This window comes from Phyllostomus discolor, chromosome 1, assembly GCF_004126475.2.
Source record: "Phyllostomus discolor isolate MPI-MPIP mPhyDis1 chromosome 1, mPhyDis1.pri.v3, whole genome shotgun sequence".
Lineage (NCBI taxonomy): Eukaryota > Metazoa > Chordata > Mammalia > Chiroptera > Phyllostomidae > Phyllostomus > Phyllostomus discolor.
The window spans coordinates 29,154,253-29,174,726 of record NC_040903.2 but is presented as its reverse complement, the minus strand read 5'-3'; the positions used below and the strand labels follow the sequence as shown (position 1 = coordinate 29,174,726).

Here is a 20,474-nt window from a genome sequence, read left to right as displayed (position 1 = left end):
TATGGCAAAACCAAATTTATCTAAGGAGATATCCAATGGTGCTAATTTCCTTGACAATGGGGACATAAAGCAGGGAAAGCCATGAATCATTCATGAAGTTCAATTTACTTCTGTTATTTTTAGCGTTTAGCACCCATGAATAGAAAGTGTGCAGCATGTTGTAGATGCTATTTTTAAATTATTTCAGATCAGAATTAATGATTTGGCAGGCAGCAGTAAAGTAAGAATGATTCAAAGGCTTTGCTGGTAATTGTCCTATTTCATATTTCTTGTGAGTATTTATATGTTCATATATTCATAACATTTTTGCTATACCCTAATACCTTTTATAAATCAAGATTACTTTAGAGCGAATATTTTAGCAAGCATACAAAGTGACTTACTGGTGATGTAACTAAATTGAATAAACTGTCAGAGATTTAGATCTTAGGGCTGAAGGAGATCTTTAAGGTTCTATAGTTGGCTGACATCTCAGTGAGGAACATCTTCTACACTGATGCTGGTAGGTGGCCATTTCCAATTGGTTGAGATGTCTCTGTGGGTGGGGAAGTCTTTCTTTAAAAGGGACTTATTTCATGAATGGATACCTTGGCTCATTGGACAGTATTTTTCTTAAATTCTACATCTACCTTCCTGTACCTTCTGCTCGCCTGTCCGCTCAGTTGCCGCGCTCAGCACACAGAGCATTATACACATAGTCAACCAGTTAAGAAATGCTAGTTGAGCTGAATTGAACTGAACAGGTTCAAAACTAGCATTGAGTGGGTTACTTTTAAGTGTCAGTTTGAGTGAGCCACAAAGTGCCTAGATATTTGATCAAGCATTGTTCTTTTTGCTCCTGTAAGGGTATTTTTGGGAGGGATTAGCACTTACCTAACAACAATGGCAGACTGAGGGAAGGAGATTGCCCTCCCTAATGTGGGCAGGCCTCATCCAGTTAGTAGACGGCCTATACAAAACAAAAAGACTGGCACTCACATAAGAGAGAATTCCTCCTGCCTGACTTGCCTGGAAGTGGGATAACCAGCTTTTTCCTGCTTTCAGACTCCATTTGAAACATGGGCTCTTCCTGGATCCCAAGCCTACTGGACTTCGGACTGGAGCTACACCATCAGCTTTCCAGTTTGCTGACTCACTATGCAGATCTTGGGACTGATTAGCCTCTATAATTACATGAACAAATTCTTTACAAAAATCTCTTTCTCTATCTACATATCCTACTGGTTATGTTTCTTTGCAGAATCCCGGCTAATACACCAGGCAACACCAAACCCAAGGTTTTTCTTCTATATGGTAGTATTTAAATCATCTAGAAATGGCTATGCCACCTCCCTAAAATTTTCTACCCAGATATCTTGGCACCCTCCTCTAAAGGAAATTACCTTAATATGGCATTAAGAACTGGATACAGTTCTCTACTTGTGGCTTTACCAGGGCAGACTTTTGTCGAGCCACTCCTGTTTCATGTCTGGACATTACACTTATTTTGATTTTACTTCCATGTGTTAATGTAATACATTATATAAATAAAAATAAAATATATAAATAAATATGTATTTATATGTAAATATATATACATAAAATAAATAAATAGAATAAGTTTGCATTGCAACTCTGCAAAACATCACATTTTTTGCAGAAAAATTTCCATAGTTTAGTTAGGCCATTTTATTTAGGTAGACACAGTTTTATTATTAATTGCTATTTTTGTGAACAAAAGTCAATTTTATTTTGGAAATAATCAAACATGACTGTGGCTTGACATTGTGTGTATATGTTGTTACTACTAGGACATTTCAATCAACATGAAATACCCTGAGACTAAGAGATAGACTGAGTCAATGATTCACTAAATTAAATACTTGAAGACAATGCCTAAGTTAAAAGTTTCCAAAACATTTATTTTTTAAAAAATTTATTTATGTGTCTATTTACTTTTAAAGAGGGGAAGGGAAGGAGAAAGAGAGAGAAACATCACTGTGTAGTTGCTTGCCATGTGCCTCCTACTCAGGCATGTGCCCTGACTGGGAATCGAACTGGTAACTCTTTGGTTTGTAGGCTGGAACTCAATCCACTGATCCACAGGAGCCAGGGCAACAAACCATTCGTTTTGAGAATAAGAAACAAGCAAATATCACTAAATGTTACCTTTGTTTGATGTGGTTCAGATAGGAGGTATGTAGATAGTTAATGGCTCAAATGGGAGAAAAAAATTTGTAGAAATTTATCACATTTACCAATCTATCAAAATTCCTAAAGTAATTAACATGTTAGGTTTTCCCATATTTGGCTTTTGGTTGACACATTTACAATTTACATTTTGATGTAGTCTTAAAGCACAAATATAAAATTGACAAATGAAATAATATTTTATGGCAAGAAAAAAAATCCCTGCCTTAAATCTTATTTGAGAAAATTGAAACTAAATTTCTATCTCTAAAATTTAAGACTTGAAAAGTTTGGAGCTAAGACATTTAGCATATATTCACTCCACAAATATTTATTATAAAGTACTAGGCTAAGCTTTAATTATTGTTGTGAACAAAGCAATGATCCTTCTTTCCATGGGGTTTATAATCCACAGAGGGAAGAAACAATAAACACACAGGCATATAAATATTACTAAATGCTACACGGGAAATTAACAGAATTTGGAAACACAATAACTTGGGGTTTGCAATTTAGATCGGATTCTTCAGAAAGCCTCTTATTGGAGGTGCCATCTTACAGGAAAGTTGAAAGATGAGAAGAGAAAAGCCAAAAAAGAACCATGACAGATCAAAACATTTTAACCATATGATAATGGGATCGAAGAAAGACTGATCTGCAGGAAACAGAATCTGTGATGTAGTTCTGTGTAGTAAGCAAGGGAAAGATGGCTGCAGATGAGAACAAAGACATCGAGGGAGGGAGAGCACATAGGAGGATGAAAGTCAAATTATGAAGCATGGAACTTTCCAACCTGGGCCCAGCATAATAGCTCCCTTATAAAAAGGGTGTCGAGAGGAAAGACCATTCTGCCATCAGTGAGGGAGTGACCAGAGAATACACCATCACCATTCACAAGTGCATCCATAGAGTGGGTTTCAAGAAGTATGCCTGTAGGGCACTCAAAGAGTTCTGGATACCTACCATGAAGGAGATGGGAACTCCAAATGTTTGCATTGACACCAGGCGCAACACAGCTGTTTGGGCTGAATGAATAAGGAATATCCCATACTGTATCTGGGCACAGTTGTTCAGAAAACAATGAGGATGAAGATTCACCAAACAAGTTTATGCATTAGTTACTTATGTACCCATTACCACTTACAAAAACATACGAATGGTTATTGTAGAACTAACTGCTGATTGTTGAATATAATTATAAAATAGCAAAAGAAAATGTGGAGAATTTTCTTGGTGCAATGGGTGTCTTTGAATACTTTCAATTATAGAAGTAATATGATCCAATGTATAGCTTGCAAAGATCACTCTGGCTGCTAGGTAGACAACGAGTTGAAGGAAGTCAGTGATGAGACTGCTATTGTACAATGACCTGGTAAGAAGTAATGGTGAGTTTGCAATGGTTGGAGAGAAGTGGAAGGTTTTGATAAATACCTTGCCAGTAGAATGAATGGTAGTTGACAATAGATCGGTTTGAAAGAATGCAATGGAGATATCAACAATTAACCCTAGAATTCTTGTTTGATAGTGAGATTAAGGAGACTGGAAAGGAAACTCATTTGGGAGGGAAAATTAATAGTTAAATTTTGAGCAAATTAAGTTTAAGATGCCTCTGAAACTTAAAAATAGATACTCTAAGAAGAGTGCTACATTCATCAATCTCTTAGAAGAGATCTGAGCTGCAGATACATATATTTGGAGATCATGGGAATAAAGATGACATGTAAACAGAGGTGCATTTTGACCTTTCTGAGAACAGGGTTAGTGCAGGTGAGAGACGGGTGGACAGATTCCAGATTTCAGTGGGTTAAGAGGAAGTTGAGGTACCAGGCAACAAATACAGACCATTATTTCAAGTAGCTTGAATAAAAAAGGGAGTAGAGAGATTAGGAAAAGCTTACAGGTATATATAGGGGTAGAGTAGAGGGGTTTTGTGATGAGAAGAGTTTTAAGCTTGTTTTTAAACTATGAATAAAGAGCTAGTACAGAGGGTGAGAATGAGTATCTAAGTGATCAGGGGTGGGGGTATGTGTAAACTTGAAAGAATGAATTCTCAGAGGAGGCGGAAAGATGGAATCCTGAACACAGGGGCTGGGGTCAGGCTATAAAGGAAGTAGGGGCGCCTCTTCCTCTGAAGAAACAGAGGGCTAACTTAGAATGGTGAAGATATAAAGGAGTTCCAAAGATGATGGGTGAGCCTACTGAGGGATTTCAGGCCTGAAATGGCTTCTACTGCTTTTGGTTGCAGGGACCAGTGACACTGCTTATACCCAGAGGATGAGATGAGGGTTGAGATCTTCCTCAATGGTTGCTGCAGAAGGTGGGACAAGGCACCCAGATGTTCCCTGATTGTTATCCCAAGGCCTTTTGTATCTCCAGGAATCCTGTGGCTATCAAAACCTCCCACGATAGTTTGACTGATTTCAAATTCCAAATCCTCTTGATGCTAAATGTATTGATTGATTCTTCTATATGCCATTAACTGTTTTTTTATAGAATCCCAGGGCCATAAAGCTATTAATCTGCTTCAAGTTCAACTAGATTTTCAAGATAACAAGGCTTTATGGCCTGTCCAATTTTACTTGATTAGATGACATTACAGAAAATAAATCATCTTTAATTTTTCTCAAAGGACCCATCCAAGCAAAACATTTCTTCATCCGTGGGGTTGTGATGGAAGAGAATACAAACGAGTTCACTTTGTAAGGCAGGTAGCATTTCTACTCTGTTGTTCACAAAAGTTCAGTCGGTTCAACCTTACATTTGCAGAATGTCTACTTTATCATTCGTATTCCTCAACAGACACTACAGCCTCTCATTTGTAATCACTTGAAAGCTCAATTATAGTCTTCATAAATTCAGGGAGAGCTGTTTCAGCAAATAATGCAGCACCTGTTTCATAGTAAAGAGCTAAAATAGATGAATGACGGATTCTATATTTATTAATAGTTAGCAATGTATTGATTGTGTACTTAGGCAGGAACAAGCAAAGCTCATTTAAACTCCACATTATTGCCATATGTTACTTTGCTGTTTGAAGTTATTCCTCTTAATATTTAAGACCTCTTTACATAGATTTATCCATTGTTAAAGAGGGATACATTTTTAACTAAAATATTAAAGCTAAACAATGTCATCATTTGAGGCTTTCAAAATTTTTTCTTAGATTAACATCAGCGGAATCAAGGACTATTTGGTTTCCTGCATCCACAGGCTACCCCTCTCTGCAGTTGCAAACATATGACCTTTGACCTAAAACTAATTCTGCCTCAGCTTCTGGGCTCTATGAACCTTTATGAGGGATAATTCAGTTAATACAGACCAGTTTTTGGTTGATTCAGTATCCTCAGCCTAGCTGAGAGTGGTTCCAGTTGGTGTTGTACTTCTAATCCTTGCCATTCTGCTCCTTGCTCACCTGGTGATCGTAGGATTCTGTCACAGTACGATTACTTGGGTCTGGGTCCACCCTTCACCACAGTCCTTGCCCTGTGGCCCTGGGTAAGTTGTTTTACTTCTCTGAGCCTCAGATACATCCTCTCTCAAATGTTGTTGGAAATAGTTATGTTACAGAGGGCTTAGGTTATATTAATGCCCAGCTTTGGTCTGGCAAGTAGAAGGCAGTTCTGTATTTCTTCCCCCCTTTCTCTGGGTTCCCACCATTATAAAGTCCTCATTACACAGATGCTTACAGACCTGAATTTTTGCTTTGCTTTGGGTAATATCTTTAGGGACTAGAGTTCTGTGACCTGCTGTTGGGTCACTTTAATGATGGCCACCATCTGTCTGCAATTCTACATATTAGCTGACTTTAGGGTCCTAGTTACTCTGTCGCATCCATCTTTCCAGACAACTGACTGCATCTTACTGAATTGCTTCAGTGAGCATCAGATGCCTGAGTCACAAACTCTCAGCTGATACCTATTTCACGATTCTTTTGGACTATCTGGCTGTCTGTGCTTCCACATTCGTGCCCCACAAAACTTATGTTTTGTTTCTGCCTCATTTATAGTTCTGTTTTAGTCATTGTGTGATATGATAAATGGACCTAAAAGTCATCTATTTTCTAAGTATGAATAAAGTAAATTGCCTGCTTAAAGAAAAATGGAATTGATAATAATTGAAAAAAAAACTCAATATGTATTATAAAATAAAATACGCATTTTAGGAGAAAATAAATGCTGATCATTTTAGCGCTTGCTAATTTACAACACAGAATAGATTCAATATTTGTCAAATTCATGAATTTTTAAAGTAAATGATGTAAACCACAAGATCTTTGAATGTTGAGAGGATGTCACATGCTACTGCTGTGCGGCAGAGGTAACGGCACAATTTCACCATCAGTGGAAGACGTGTCAAGGGTAAACGGCGACCCACATAGAGAAACCAGCGAGTTACCCTCTTTCCATGTCAGTTCCAAAGGCGATGGTTTACTTGCGTAGGTTAAGTTCTGCCTTATTTATAAAATGCCACTGGCCATTAAGAAATAATTGGGTTCATATTATGTTTTCATCTTTTGAATTTGGTTGTCACTGGCATTTAACCCAAAAGCCATCATCAGTACTTTCACATATGAACACTTATCAATGGACTTATTTATATAATTTTAAAATTAGAATATTACTTAAAGAGTAGCTCATGGAATTTCTTGTTCATTCTAGTGTCTAGTTTTAGTAGAGCAACGTCTGTGTCTGAATCTATGGCTACAGCTGTGTAAGCAACTTTATTTCTATGTCTCTATTCAGTAAAACTGGAAAATCAATGTGATTAATAATCAGATAACTGCGAGTACATTTATTCTTTAATAATACTATGAGGTCACCTGTGTTTTTCCCTTTTTTTCTTTACTGTTTGGATGTTTAAATTTGGGGAGTGCTTTAGATGATTTAAATAAATATCTGTCTACTGCTCGCATTACATTAGGTGGGATTGCCATGCTCTGAATTAGCGGCTGCACCTTTCTGTGCCGCTTAAAAACCAGGAAATGGCCTGGGCCTGGTATTCACAAAAAATGGACTCCACTGTCTGCCTGTTGATGGCTGTCGAACAATGAAACAAAGATAATCAATCAGGTTAAATCTTAGCAACTAAACTACTCAAATTGTTAAGAAAGCAATCAAGTAAAAACTGCCCAAGAGGACAAACCAAAGTCGGTCAAGACTTTGACCTGATGCACAAGCCTCATGAAGGTTTGTTCTTCCTACGAAGAAAGACAAAAGCACACGAGACTCCACCATAGTGTTTTGCTAAAAGATGACAATTTACAATCCTTCAGGCCGACAGACTAAATCAAAAACGATCTCACAAAGTCTTCACATATTAAAATGTTTTTTCCTCTCTTGTTAATGCAGCTTGGGTATTGGAACACTTTGGGAGAAGCTCCACTTGGATGAGAAAACATGAGTTCATAAATTATCCAGTTAAACTAAGTAGACTTTTCCTAATGGTGCAAAAATCTAACTGCATTGAAATGATCCTGGAGCCACCAATAACAGGGAGAGTGTCACTAGCCTGGGAAATGTTTAAAAAGCTGGTAGCAAACATTCCAGTACCAATTATTCAGTGCAAGGTCGAATTTAGCAACCCTCCTTTATCTCATTCCCCTGTCCAAGGAACTCACAGCTTTCAATCTCCAGGGTGCAGTTTTGTTCATCCAGAGGGTATCTTCTCAGGTCCATCATACAAGCAGCTGTGGTTGTGATGCTGTCAGGAGGAGAGACAGAAAAAAAGAGCATCATGAAAGATAGATTCAGAAAAGGATGATGGCTTTCATTTCCAGGCTTCCCAGCCCTGAATCATGTTTACCAGGAGTCATAAACATTTTGTGGTTAAAATTTTTGAAGGCCGGCAGATTGAATTGGAGTCTTTCTTTGCTACTGGCTAGTGGTGTGAGCTTGGGCTATTTAATTTATCTCCATGAGCCTCTGACCCCACTTTATCTTCTTGGGGGCGGTGCTTTTTAGATGGCAGCCTACCTGTTTTGACCGTGCTTGTTTGTGTTAACAATGCATCTTGGAATTGGTTTTACAGTAAATAATAAGCTGTCTTAAAGTTTTTACTGCAGTGTGTTCAGTTGTATGAAATACCATAATTTATTTTCCCAGTCACCCTTCGGTGGTCATTTACATTGTTTCTTGTCTTTTATTTTTACAAATGAAGATGTTCTGAATACACTGGCACACTTTATGATGTGTCATGACACCTGTTGGCTATTTCTAAAAAGGAAACGGATAGGAAAAAGGTAAACATGTTGTATCTTTTGCCACATTGTCCTTGGGAGAGGTTGTGCCAGTTTACACTCCCATCAAGTGTATCTAAATTTGACAAACTATTCTTCATTCCTATGTTTTTGAGGCTGCTCAGGTGAGTTATTATTTTGGTCATGTGTGTTATCCTAACAGAAACCTTCTTCTTAAAAGCATCATTACAAAAGCCCTAGCCCTTTCCAAGTTCTCTGTGGCTTTCCTCATGAAAAATGGAAGTTCACCGGATAAACGCTAGGACATTCCCTTTGAAGCCTTTCTCAGGCGGGATGTTGGCCAGTTGAATCAGATGTATTTGAGCAATAGGTGAGAGCAAAAAATAAATTTCAAGTTTAATTTTAAAAATTTCTTCAAAGTGTTTTAAAAATTTAAAGACCAGTTGTATTCCAGAATTCAGCACGTACCAGGATTTTACTAGATTCCTTTTTTCTTTCTGCTCTCATAATTACATGAATTGATTAATTTTTTCAGTTAAAATAATCTGCATATCTTTTGTTGTCTGAAAATACAGTTGTACAACATTATTTTCATGGACTGCATAGTGTTTCAAACGCTTTTAATAAGGCAGTACAATACATATTTTAAAACACTTTAGAAATGATCCACTTTACTGTAGTATTTGTTTAACAGCTGCATATGCATAAAAACTGTGAATATGCAAATGTGATCTGTGAATTCCTGAAGTGTGGCCAGCCTTGTGACCTCACGACTGCAACTGTGGCAGTGGGTAATCTTCCCCACAGGGGACATTCAGCAATGTCTGTGTGCAGTTTTTGATGGTCAGGCTGGTGGTGGAGGCTTGATGCTCACATCCAGTTGGCGGAGGCCAGGGATGACGCTAAGCACCCGGCGATGACCAGGGAAGCCCCCATTGATAAATAATTGTGCTTCAAAATGTCAGAGTGCCAAGGTTGGGAAACCTGGCTATAGAGGTAGTTTTTTTCCTTTGAGAATGACATTAATGAAACGAATCTTACACAGAAGCTACATATGTAAAATACAAAGGAAATAAAAACAAAACAGTATTTTGTTAATATAAAATTACCTTATAAGTTCAAGTGTTGACATGTATTTTAATGAGCATACAAATTTGAAAGCAGGGATTATAATTAGGGTCTTAAATCTTCCTCAGCAGCAATAATTTTCTGTTGTATCTTGTTAGTTTAGTACTGAGAAGAATCTTAATAGTAAAACATTTGTTTCTAAACATCTTACATGACCAGCCATAGGCTACCCTGAATTAGATGAAAAACAAAACCTATGTCTCAAGTAACCACCTCTATGATTAATGACACCTTTATACATTCATAGGTAGTTGATCTCTAGTAGGTGCTTAATGATGGATTAATAGGAAGCTTGACTTGCTTCAAAATAAAAATGCTCCATGCTCTGCATAAATTAACCTGGCTGCATAAGTTAATATTGTGGTGGTCTTAAATACATGAAAATGTACATAGGATACAATACAGTGTATTTGTTTCTTATTATGATTTTAAATAATTATACTATTTAACCCAAAATTAGAATTAAATATTATTTGTGGGACTATTAAAGAGCTTTAGAGATACTTGAGAATACCGCTGAATCCCACTGGTCTGTACATCTCACTTACCTGACCTGACCTGTTCAGATGTGTGACATCTGGTTAGGTAAGCATATCGTATCAAAATCGGGACACACATTGACATCTTACACTGAACCACCAGTTCACATGTCGTGGGGCTCTGGAGTTTTTAAGAGCAATTTGAAGAGCTAATGAAGCCTTGTGTATAAATGAATAACTAATGTCTCATGTGTATGCATCCTACAGTTGTGAGTAATGAAAAAGAAAACAACTTTGGAAAGCATAACTGAACTTACTATTGTTATATGTTATGATCAATCTGTTTAGCAATCAATAGGTCTAAGTAATCTAATTGATATTACTTTGGGAAACCACACATCACAGCAGAGGCTTGCCCATGACTTGATATTTTTTTCAGCTATGATCTACTGTGCCAGTTAACTTGTTTTGTCTCAAATCCCATCATGATACCCAGAAACGTTGAGTAATTGTAACTCAGAAAGGGAGGGTATCAAGGCAACTCCAGGAAATCAAGTGCTTGACTTCCTCTGGAAAGCACTGACACTGGTTTAGTGAAACAGCTTCTGTCTTGGCAGCCATCTGCTCCAAATTTCCATTTCCCCAGAGTATTTCATTGGCCCAAGTTGCATTAGGTGCCAACTCTCTGAAATTATGTAGTAAGGGCTGGAAGGAAGCCACAGACTTACAAATATGGTCCCCAGAGTCTCACAAGGGCCCTGAGAAGAGAGGGATCACTGAGACTCAGACGGGATCCCCTATGTAAGCAGTACTCATAAATCCACGTTGTGGCCTGTGGAAATTTATACAATGGAGTGTCAGTCTCTGCTAATTTAAGGGTGTGGCATTTCTGGATTTTGTAATGCTTACAGCTGAGTGAGCTGAATGTGTTGAGCTCTTTATGAGAAAAAAGTGCTCAGAAAGAATCCCAGGATCACCGACAAACAAAGAGATGTCCCTGGATCGTCTCCTTGTCTTCTGGGTGAGAGGCAGCAGCGAACATCTTGAAGAATGACTGCTCCCTCCCTGTTTTTCCATTTGTTTACCTGGCTGAATTAATTGCTCAGCCCTAGTCAGTCACCTCTGTAATGCATGAACAACTCCATATAGAAATGTACTCACATTGAAGCTGGAGCAGCCTGATGCTCTAAGTCTACGGAATCCAAGGTGTTAAAGATCCCAAAACTGGATGGGTTGAGAGCTTCAAGATTGAAGGGCTTTTTAAATTTTGTTTTTAACTTTTCACACTCAAGCATTAACTGACTTTTTCTGAATGTAGAATTCCCAGGGGTACAGATTCATGATAGCATAACATTCATCTGTCTTCTTTCAAAGACTTTTAGAATGGCTTACATTATAATCCAATTTATTGACATTTTGAAGGTTAGGTCAGAACACTATAATAGGCTGTTAAAACTATGGTCCCATGATACTGGAGAGTGAACGGAAATCATATTGCTGTAGTATTCATTTATGAAGGTGTATTCTGCATGGTCACTGACTTGAAGAGTCACAGTAATTACAAATCATGTATATTTGATGTCTAAGGGCAGCGTGACCCTCACTGCTGACAAAACAGGATCCCAGAGGTTCTGGCCCATAGCAGCTTAAAATCTGGCTACACACACACACACACACACACACACACTCACATGCAAACATATAAAGAGCACTTGGTATATAAGAATATGAACTTAAATAAATGAACAAATTATATACATATACTTGGGATTTCAATTATATAAGGATAAGCTTTTAGGTTTTAAACCTGATCTCTGTAGAACATAACTGTAAAAACTTAATAGAATCTATATTAAAAGAATAAGAGAACAGAGAAGGAAAAAATAGCTTGAATATGCTGAATTCTACTATGACACTTTGGTAGACACTATAGTAGACACTATAGACACTAACATAACACAACTTAGACTGGTGAGATTGGTAGTGAGTGACAATTATAAGACTGGTATCAGCATCACTTAGTAAAAGTGCTTTTGAAGAATGTCTTCTTTGGCCTTGAGACTGCACCCTTAATCCCTGTGAGGTTTACCACCCAAAGACACTGATGAGAAGAGATGGATGGGTTAGCCTAAGTCACAATGAAAGAGTACGTGGATTTTTTCTCCTTCACCAGCACATACTAAGTGGTGTAAAGACTGTGTATGAACTTTATAATTGCCATCAAATTTTATTCTAGGTAAGCTACTATGTTTAAGAAAATACCTTGTTATTTGCAGGTGAAATCCTGAGAGCACCAGACAAAAATGATAAGAAAACCAAAGAAGGTAAACTGCCGTATGAGATTTAAGAGGAATGTAAGTAAGAGTAGCAAAATAATGGAATAGAGAAAATGGAATAGAGTAAGAATGGTCATACTAATAAATTCAATTTTAGGATTTTTGAAATGCTATGATAATAACTTTTTCTCTATTTACTTAAAGCAAGCCCCTCACCCTGAGTAAATCCTTGTAAAATATTTTATTTTTATTCTTGGAAAGGGGCTGCATTTCATATCTTGGCAGCATTCATTGAACAGTATTTTATACATTGAACCAACTCAGCAAAAACTGAATTGTGAACCCAGTTCAGAACTTCAAATCCAGAGATGGCCAACTTGTGCTTGCCTTTCCCATTTCCTTGCTTTCCCTATCTTCCTGAGACTGCTTGCATTCCTTGGCTCACGCCCCCTTCTTCCATCCTCAAAGAACATCGCCCCAGTGACTGCTTCTGTCCTCACATCTCTTCACCCTCTACCTCTCCCACCTTCTCTAGATATGAACATGTGTGATTACATTGGGCCCATCTTGATAATCTCATTCCAGAATTCCTAATATAATCACATCTGCAGAGTCCCTTTTGACATGTATGGTGACATATTTATAAGTCTCAAGAATTAGGACATGGATAGCTTTGGATGGCCATTATTCTGACTACCCCACATGTATTATTTAATATATTATGTAAAATTACCTTTTTATGTTGATGTCACTTTTACATCAAGTTCAAAGATAAAGAAACTGACATCTGTTGGGATTAAGAAATGTTTCCAAATGGACAAAGTCTGTAAATGGTAGCCCTGGCATGTGAATTCAGATTATTCTGGATTCAAGAGGTAAGGTTTGTTTTCTCTCCAGTTAGTATATTCAGGACAGTCTGAGCAGGGGACAATTGGTTCAGTAAAATTTCTCCCACAGGCAATAATAAAAATTAACAAAATTAAAGTTGACCTTATTATATATTTTTAGTGTTCTTTTAGTTATCAATAATTCAGGACATTCTTCACCCAGCCAATAATGCATGTAAAAATGATAGAGGACTTATATCAGAAATCAGGCAATATTGTGAGCATTGAAACTACAGTATTTAAAAATATCCAACTGCACCTTTATGCTGTCAAAATTATTTTGTTTTTGTTTTTTTTAATATTGTCATGACTCAGAAAATACATGATATAACCACCGTCTCTTGGTTTCATAAAATGGCTAGACAGGATATGCTTATCTTTCATTTGGGGCAATCCTCGCCATTTTGCTAGAAAACCAAATATGTCATATCAGAGAAAGTATTACATTATCAAGAAAACATGTACATCATTCAGGAGAGAGAGAGTTCAACCCTACACTTTTCAGTTGGTGGCAACTTGGACCAAAGATGCCTTAGCCTTGATTTGTGAACAGAGGTATCAGGTAGGTGGGGTGCAGTGGGGAACAGGGAAAGAGAAGAAGATTGTTATTTGCACATACAAGTTCAATGCTTGGTACATAGAAGTCACTCAGTTAACTGTGGCTATTATTATTTTAAAACTATATGCTTCTAAATAAATAAATAAAAAAATAAATAAATGTATTTAAGCTTACTAATATAAATGCATTCTAAGATTAATACATAGTCATAGTAGAACACCTGAAAAATACAGAAAGTTATATATAAAAGAATAAAAATAATCCATAATCTCATGACTACCACCTTACTATTAATTTATTTTCTTCTAAGTATATCACTTAATGAAGTTATACTGTATTTAACAATTTCATTTGCTGCTTTTTGGGTAACCCCATAGGTAAGACTTTTCTTAAGTCATTGTTATTTTCCATGAACCAAATTTTAATAGATTCTCAGGATTCTGTTATATAGACACCTCATGACTTACCATTCCTCTATTGTAATATCATTAGGTACTCTTTGATGATGCTTTAAAAAATCCACACTACAATCAATACTACTCATATAGTTTCATTTTTGCTTTTGGCTTCTGCTCTCCTCCCCTCTCCATTTTGTACTCCTAGTGCTGAATGCTAATGACACTCTTCTCAGTGCGATTCCAAGCAGTCATTTTCAGGTAATTAGCTACATACCAAATGTTGTGTAAATGGGCCCATTCTTATTAATTTCTGTCGGGTTGGGGTGATTCATGGACCACTTTGTGAATATGAGAAACAGTTCATAAATCAGAGTGGCCAGGAATGGGAGAGACAAAAAAAAAAGAAGAAGTAGTAATGAGGCAATAGTAATTAATAGATCCTTGTCAAGGATCCAATGCCCATCTCGCTCATGTTTTACCGTAGACGTCTGGCAGGCTATTAGAGTTCAAGACAGGCTATTTTTCCCCTAAATTACATCACTAGGTTCCTTCATATGTCTTTGAAGTATAAGAGCATGTATTAAATTTCTACAATGTGTAATGTGTCCTAAGTATAATTAGATGAAATACGTGCTAGGGACCTAAAAAACAAGGCTACCTCCTCCAAATCAGAGCATCTTTATTCTCATCATCTTGATCATCAGGAATTTCTATAGTGGACAAATTGTGAAGAATTAAAACATTAACAAGCTCTTAAACAATGGGAAGGGACTTAGAATTGAAGTAAAAGTCAAAATCGAAGTCAAAAGAAATGTTTACCTTGAACTGACTTGGTAATAAGTACAGAATAGTTAAACAAGGATTCAGTCAGAATTAGAAGAGAAAATAAAGAAATTGCCTTCTTTTACAGTTATTATTATTTTTGATTAGGTGCAAAAATGCTCTACTGCTTTGCCACATGGTGATTTACACCAGAACAAAGAGTTGACACATTTACCAAAAGGTAATCAGAATAATTTTGGAACAGCATTCCTGAAGGAGTGAAGTAAGATTCAAGAGAGATAACATTAAAACCACATTGTCTTAGGACACACTTTTCCCTTGAGAAACATCGCTAATCATCGGAGAAATGCAAATTAAAACCACAATGAGATATCATCTCATACCTGTCAGAATGGCTATCGTCAATAAATTAACAAACAAGTGCTAGCAAGGATGCGGAGAAAGGGGAACCCTTCTTCACTTTTGGTGGGAATTCAACAGCCACTGTGGAAAACAGTATAAAGTTTTCCTCAAAAATTTCAAAATAGAACTCCCTTTGACCCAGCAACTCCACTTGTGAGAATTTATCCAAAAGAAAGCTGAAACACTAATTTGAAAGAACATAAGCACCCCTATGTTCATTGTAGCATTATTTACAATAGCCAAGATTTGGAAGCAGCCCAAATGTCCATCAGTAGATGAGTGGATAAAACACCCATGGTACACTTACACAGTGGAATACTACTCAGCTATAACAAAAGAAGAAAATTTTACCCTTTGTGACAGCATGGGTGGACCTGAAGAGCATTATGTTGAGTGAAATATTAGCCAGTCATAGAAAGACAAGTACCATATGATTTCACTAATTTGTAGAATCTAGTAAACAAACCTGATGAACAAGCAAAATGAAGACAGACTCATAGACAACAAGCTGTGGCTCTACACGGAGGTGGGGTGGTTGGGGGGTGGAGGGATTGAGCACAAAATGAAAAAGGACTCATGGACACGAACAACAGTGTGGTGATTGTGGGGCCTGGGGGCAGGGGACGGATGGAGAGGGAAGAGGGTATAAGGGTGATAAATGGTAATGGGAAAATGCAATAAAAATAAGCTATTAAAAATAAAAAAAAAAACAAGATCCAAAACAAGTATAAATAAAGCAGGTGTATAAATTGTGCAGAATTTTGAGCTCCCTGTGGGATGAGAACAGGGCGCATCATTCTTTTTTAAAATAAATAATTAATAAATTAAAAATATGTTGACAGTAGTGGAGAAATTTTACTTGTAACACAGCAAGCATTGTTACTGGGGCATGTTTACATTCAATCTCCCCTCCTATTGGATTTTTGTACATTTATAACCATGTTCAAGATTATGTTTTCTCCCCTTTAATTCTTATGAGTGTAACATTTATTTCATTGGCATCAGGATGGCAAATTTTTTGGTAAGAAAACAATATATCTTATGTTGGACATTTAGATGGCTTTCAGTCTTATCAGTTTAAAATATACTAAAATAAACATTTTCATGAATGTATGGCTTTTTCCACACTTTGGATTTTTTCTTTAGGATGGAAACACAATAACAGAATTACTATATCTGAAGATAGACACTTTTTTGACTTCTTCCATTATATATGGCCAAAATACTTTCTTAAAAGACTAAAATTATAATGCAATGAAGTACTAATTTCCCTACATTATTGTTTGGATGTTATACTGGTTTTTAATATATGAAAATTGATACTTTCAATTTATTTTAATTTTTCAATTACTAACAGTAAAGTATTTTTAAATAAATTTATTTACAAATTTTATTTGGAACTAGTCCTTCTCGAAACTAAAATCAGTAGTGATGTATGATTTTATGATTAAAAGAAGACCAGGTTTTACCAAATATCAGGCAAGAGTGAAGAGAGTTCCATTATAGATTAACTTCACTGTTTTGTTCAGTTAGTTAAGTGAATAAATGTACGTTGAATTTAATGTCTGTGACATGTGTTTTCATGGTTTTACTGCTTTTTTGAAGTATAATTATAGAAATAAAAATCTAAAATAAAACTTATATTGCTTTTTGGGGTTCATAATGAACACCATCAAAATTAAGCTAATTGAGAGGTGATTTTGACGTCTAAAAGACAAAGTAGGAAGGCGATTTTATGTTTCCACATTAATGATGAAGCATTCCAGATGTTGGAATAATAACAAAAATATCATTTTAGGGCTTTTTTCAAGCAAGAATTTCCAAAATGAAGCTGCAAAATACAATTGTCTTTTCTATTCATTTTTACAAGTACAATGTTAAATAGGTAAAATCTGGGTGGTTTGGCGTGATCCAGCCATTCTGTACCTCGGTGCCTAGTCACCTGCAGCAAGGAGACAATAGAGATATTTATTCATCAGGCATTCCTGTAGTAGCAAAAATGGGTAAGTGTCCCAACCCTCCAGCAAACCAAAAATAGACATAATGGGCAAGTTAACTGAAGTAAAAATGAATAAGCTAGTTGTATATGTATCCACATGGGTGTACCTCACATAGCGTTGTATGAAAAAAAAGCACTGAAAGAATGCCTACAAAAAACTACATATATTTAAAATTTTACAAGACTGAATTCTATTTCTTAGGAAATCACTAGAGTGTTTGTGTGTGCGTGTGTGTAGTAAAATACAAAAATAGGCATTGAAATGATACACATGGCAATTTTGGCACAGTAGTTGTGTTGGGGGAGGAAGGGGTAGGGGAAGGAGAGACAGGATGAGATGCAGATGGAATTGTAGTCATCTCTGAAAGTCTTCCCTCCCTCCCATCTTTCCTTCTCTCCCTCCCTCCTTGTCTCCCTCCCTCCCCTCTTTCTTCCTTCCCTCCTCCTTTCCTTTTTCCTCTTTCTTCCCCTTCCTTCCTTTCCCTTTGTCCATCTTTCTGTCATGCCTTCTTTAAGGAAAGATAAAACAAATAAGAAAACAGATTAACCTATTTTTAATCTGGCCATTACTCTCCAATTTGGTAGTCTCACATAAGCAGATAAGTCCTAAGTTACCCACTTACACTCTTATTTTAAATGTTGTTTTGAACTGTGCGTAGCCACTTTCCTGTCCCCCATCCCAAAATTACCATAAAAAAGGAAAGAAATACAAAATTTCTCTCTTCTTCACCTTGACTCTCTACCTAATAGGCATTTAATAGTGGGCATGATTATAATCTTCTGAAATGAGTCCCTTCAGTCAAGGAATCTATCAACTTATATAGATTTTGGTATTTGAAACTGATATATCTTTCCTCACATTTCTTACCACAATTTGCAATTACACATTTATTTATTTGACTACTTGTTTCTTGGGTGACTGCTTGGATAGATGGTCCATGCCACCAGGGAAATGACCTCTCAGTGAGTGATTCATTTACCAGCTTCCAGTCCAATGTTGTGTAAATTAATGGAGTTAAAATGCAATTTAAGGAAACACTGAAATCATTACTTCTCCAAAAAAGACAGAAAAAGACCAGTGTGCTGTTATTAAAAAGCTATGCCAATGTTGCTTGGAATACAAGTTTAGGATAAAGATCCATTTCCCCCATTCAGATTCAATTTCTTATTAGAAATCATCTTGGGTACATTTGCTAAGTAAACAGCCACAGGCTGTAGTCAGTGGGATAATTTCTAGGACCATGAAGCTGCTCAAAGCATGATTAATTTAAGTCAGATATCATGGATCTCTCATCTGTTACAATTTTTAGGTGCTATTTAGCTCAACAGAGAAATGGTTGTAATACTGGCATTCACATTAAATAGTCCTTCCACTGCTAGGATTATATCCTAAGAACCTTGAAACACCAATCCAAAAGAACCTATGCACCCCAATGTTCATAGTAGCACAATTTACAATAGCCATGTGCTGGAAGCAACCTACTTGCCCATCAGTAAATAAATGGATAAAAAAATGATGGTACATTTACACAATGGAATTCTATGCAGCAGAAAGAAAGGAGGAGCTCCCACCCTTTGCGACAGCATGGATGGAACTGGAGAGCATTATGCTAAGCAAAATAAGCCAGGCAGTGAAAGACAAATACCATATGATCTCACCATTAACAGGAACCTAATCAACAAAACAAACAGACAAGCAAAATATAACCAAAGACACTGAAATTGAGAACAGGCTGACAGTGACCAGAGGGGTGAGGGAAGAGGATTTCAGGGGAAAAGGGGAAGGGTCTACAGGAACAAGTATAAAGGACACATGGACAATAACAAGCAAGGGGTAGAAACAGGAGGGAGGTAGGGAGGGCTGGGGGGGGGGGTGGGCTGGGATGGGAGTTAAAAGGTAGAAAACTGTACTTGAACAACAATTAAAAAATTGCCCAAATGTCAACGTAAGTATGGGTACTCTTTCTTCCATTGCTTTTGAGAGTACGAATAGATTAGGGCCTCAAGGTAAGCAAAGTTAGTTTCTATTCCAGGAACATAGTAAAGATTATCATTGTCAAGAGAATGAATGGACGGGGCCTGCCATTGTCAATGGAATGAATGCAGTTCAGTGGTTCATCTGTGTCATACCTTCTCTCACCTTAGACTGGACTTCTCTCTGTGAACAGCAAAAATTTACATGGCATGAGAAGATTTAAAACAAATCTTTAAAACATCAAATTTACATCAGCATTATCAGAACACTAACTTCATAAGCAGTTATTAATGACTAATTCATGTTTAGTTGATTTTTCAATTTAAAAACTGAAGAAAAATGAAGGACTGCTTAGATAATCCAGGAAATGACACACAAATGGACATAAAGAGAGAAACTTAAAAATATCTTGTAATAGGAAGTAACATGATGTTCTTCTCACATACATAAAAATATATAAATAGCACACCTTCAACATTTAAAGTATAATTTTAACTACCATTATTATTCTCCATTTAATATTAATAACGAATACTTAGCTATATTTACATCCATTGGTATGCAAATACCTAATTTATAGTTATACCTCAAGAGGGCTGTGATTGGTTTATTCAATGACAAGTGCAAGTAATTTACGTAATTCACAGTAGTTTTGTGAATTACCTGCTTTTTGGGTAGTCCTTCCTTTTTAAACATGTTTTAGTCTCTAAAAACTCAGAGTAAATAAAAGTACATTTCTGGTGCCGGGTGGGTAATGGCCTTATGGAGGGATCACTTCTTAACTTATATAAATGTCTACCACTATGCTGTATACCTGAAACTAATATAATACTGAGTGTCAAATGTCACTTAATAAAATAAAAAGCATGAAATAGAAGCAAATGAACAAATGAAAAATATGTTCTTGCTCATGCTTTTTGCTCGCTCCCTGTGCTTCCTGACCAACCCTGGGGCTTCCCCATGTACACGGCCCTGTGCAGGGTGCGCCCCCTCCTGTTCGGAACTGTGAGAACAAACTACTTTTCCTATGGCAATTGGCTCCTGATCTGTTGGCCTCACCACACCTGAGTAAAAACAAAATCTCAAATACCTTTACAAACAGAAAAAAAGAAATATCTAAATGTACGTTTCTTCTTATCTTCTCTTTTTTTACTAACTTTTCTCAAATAGACAACATAACAAGAAACCTCCAAATATCCTTTATCAGAAATGGGAGGGAGGTG

The 20,474-nt window shown here is 36.6% G+C and overlaps 1 protein-coding gene across 1 annotated transcript in view; it reads right to left on the bottom strand.

The window, feature by feature from the left end:
* The window catches only part of GABRB1 (gamma-aminobutyric acid type A receptor subunit beta1), a 326,469-nt gene that overhangs the window by 81,029 nt on the left and 224,966 nt on the right, over nucleotides 1-20,474 (bottom strand). The window contains exon 5 of the mRNA XM_028507078.2: nucleotides 7,787-7,869. Coding sequence (XP_028362879.1) covers nucleotides 7,787-7,869 — 83 coding nt within the window. The remainder of the gene's footprint in view (nucleotides 1-7,786; nucleotides 7,870-20,474) is intronic.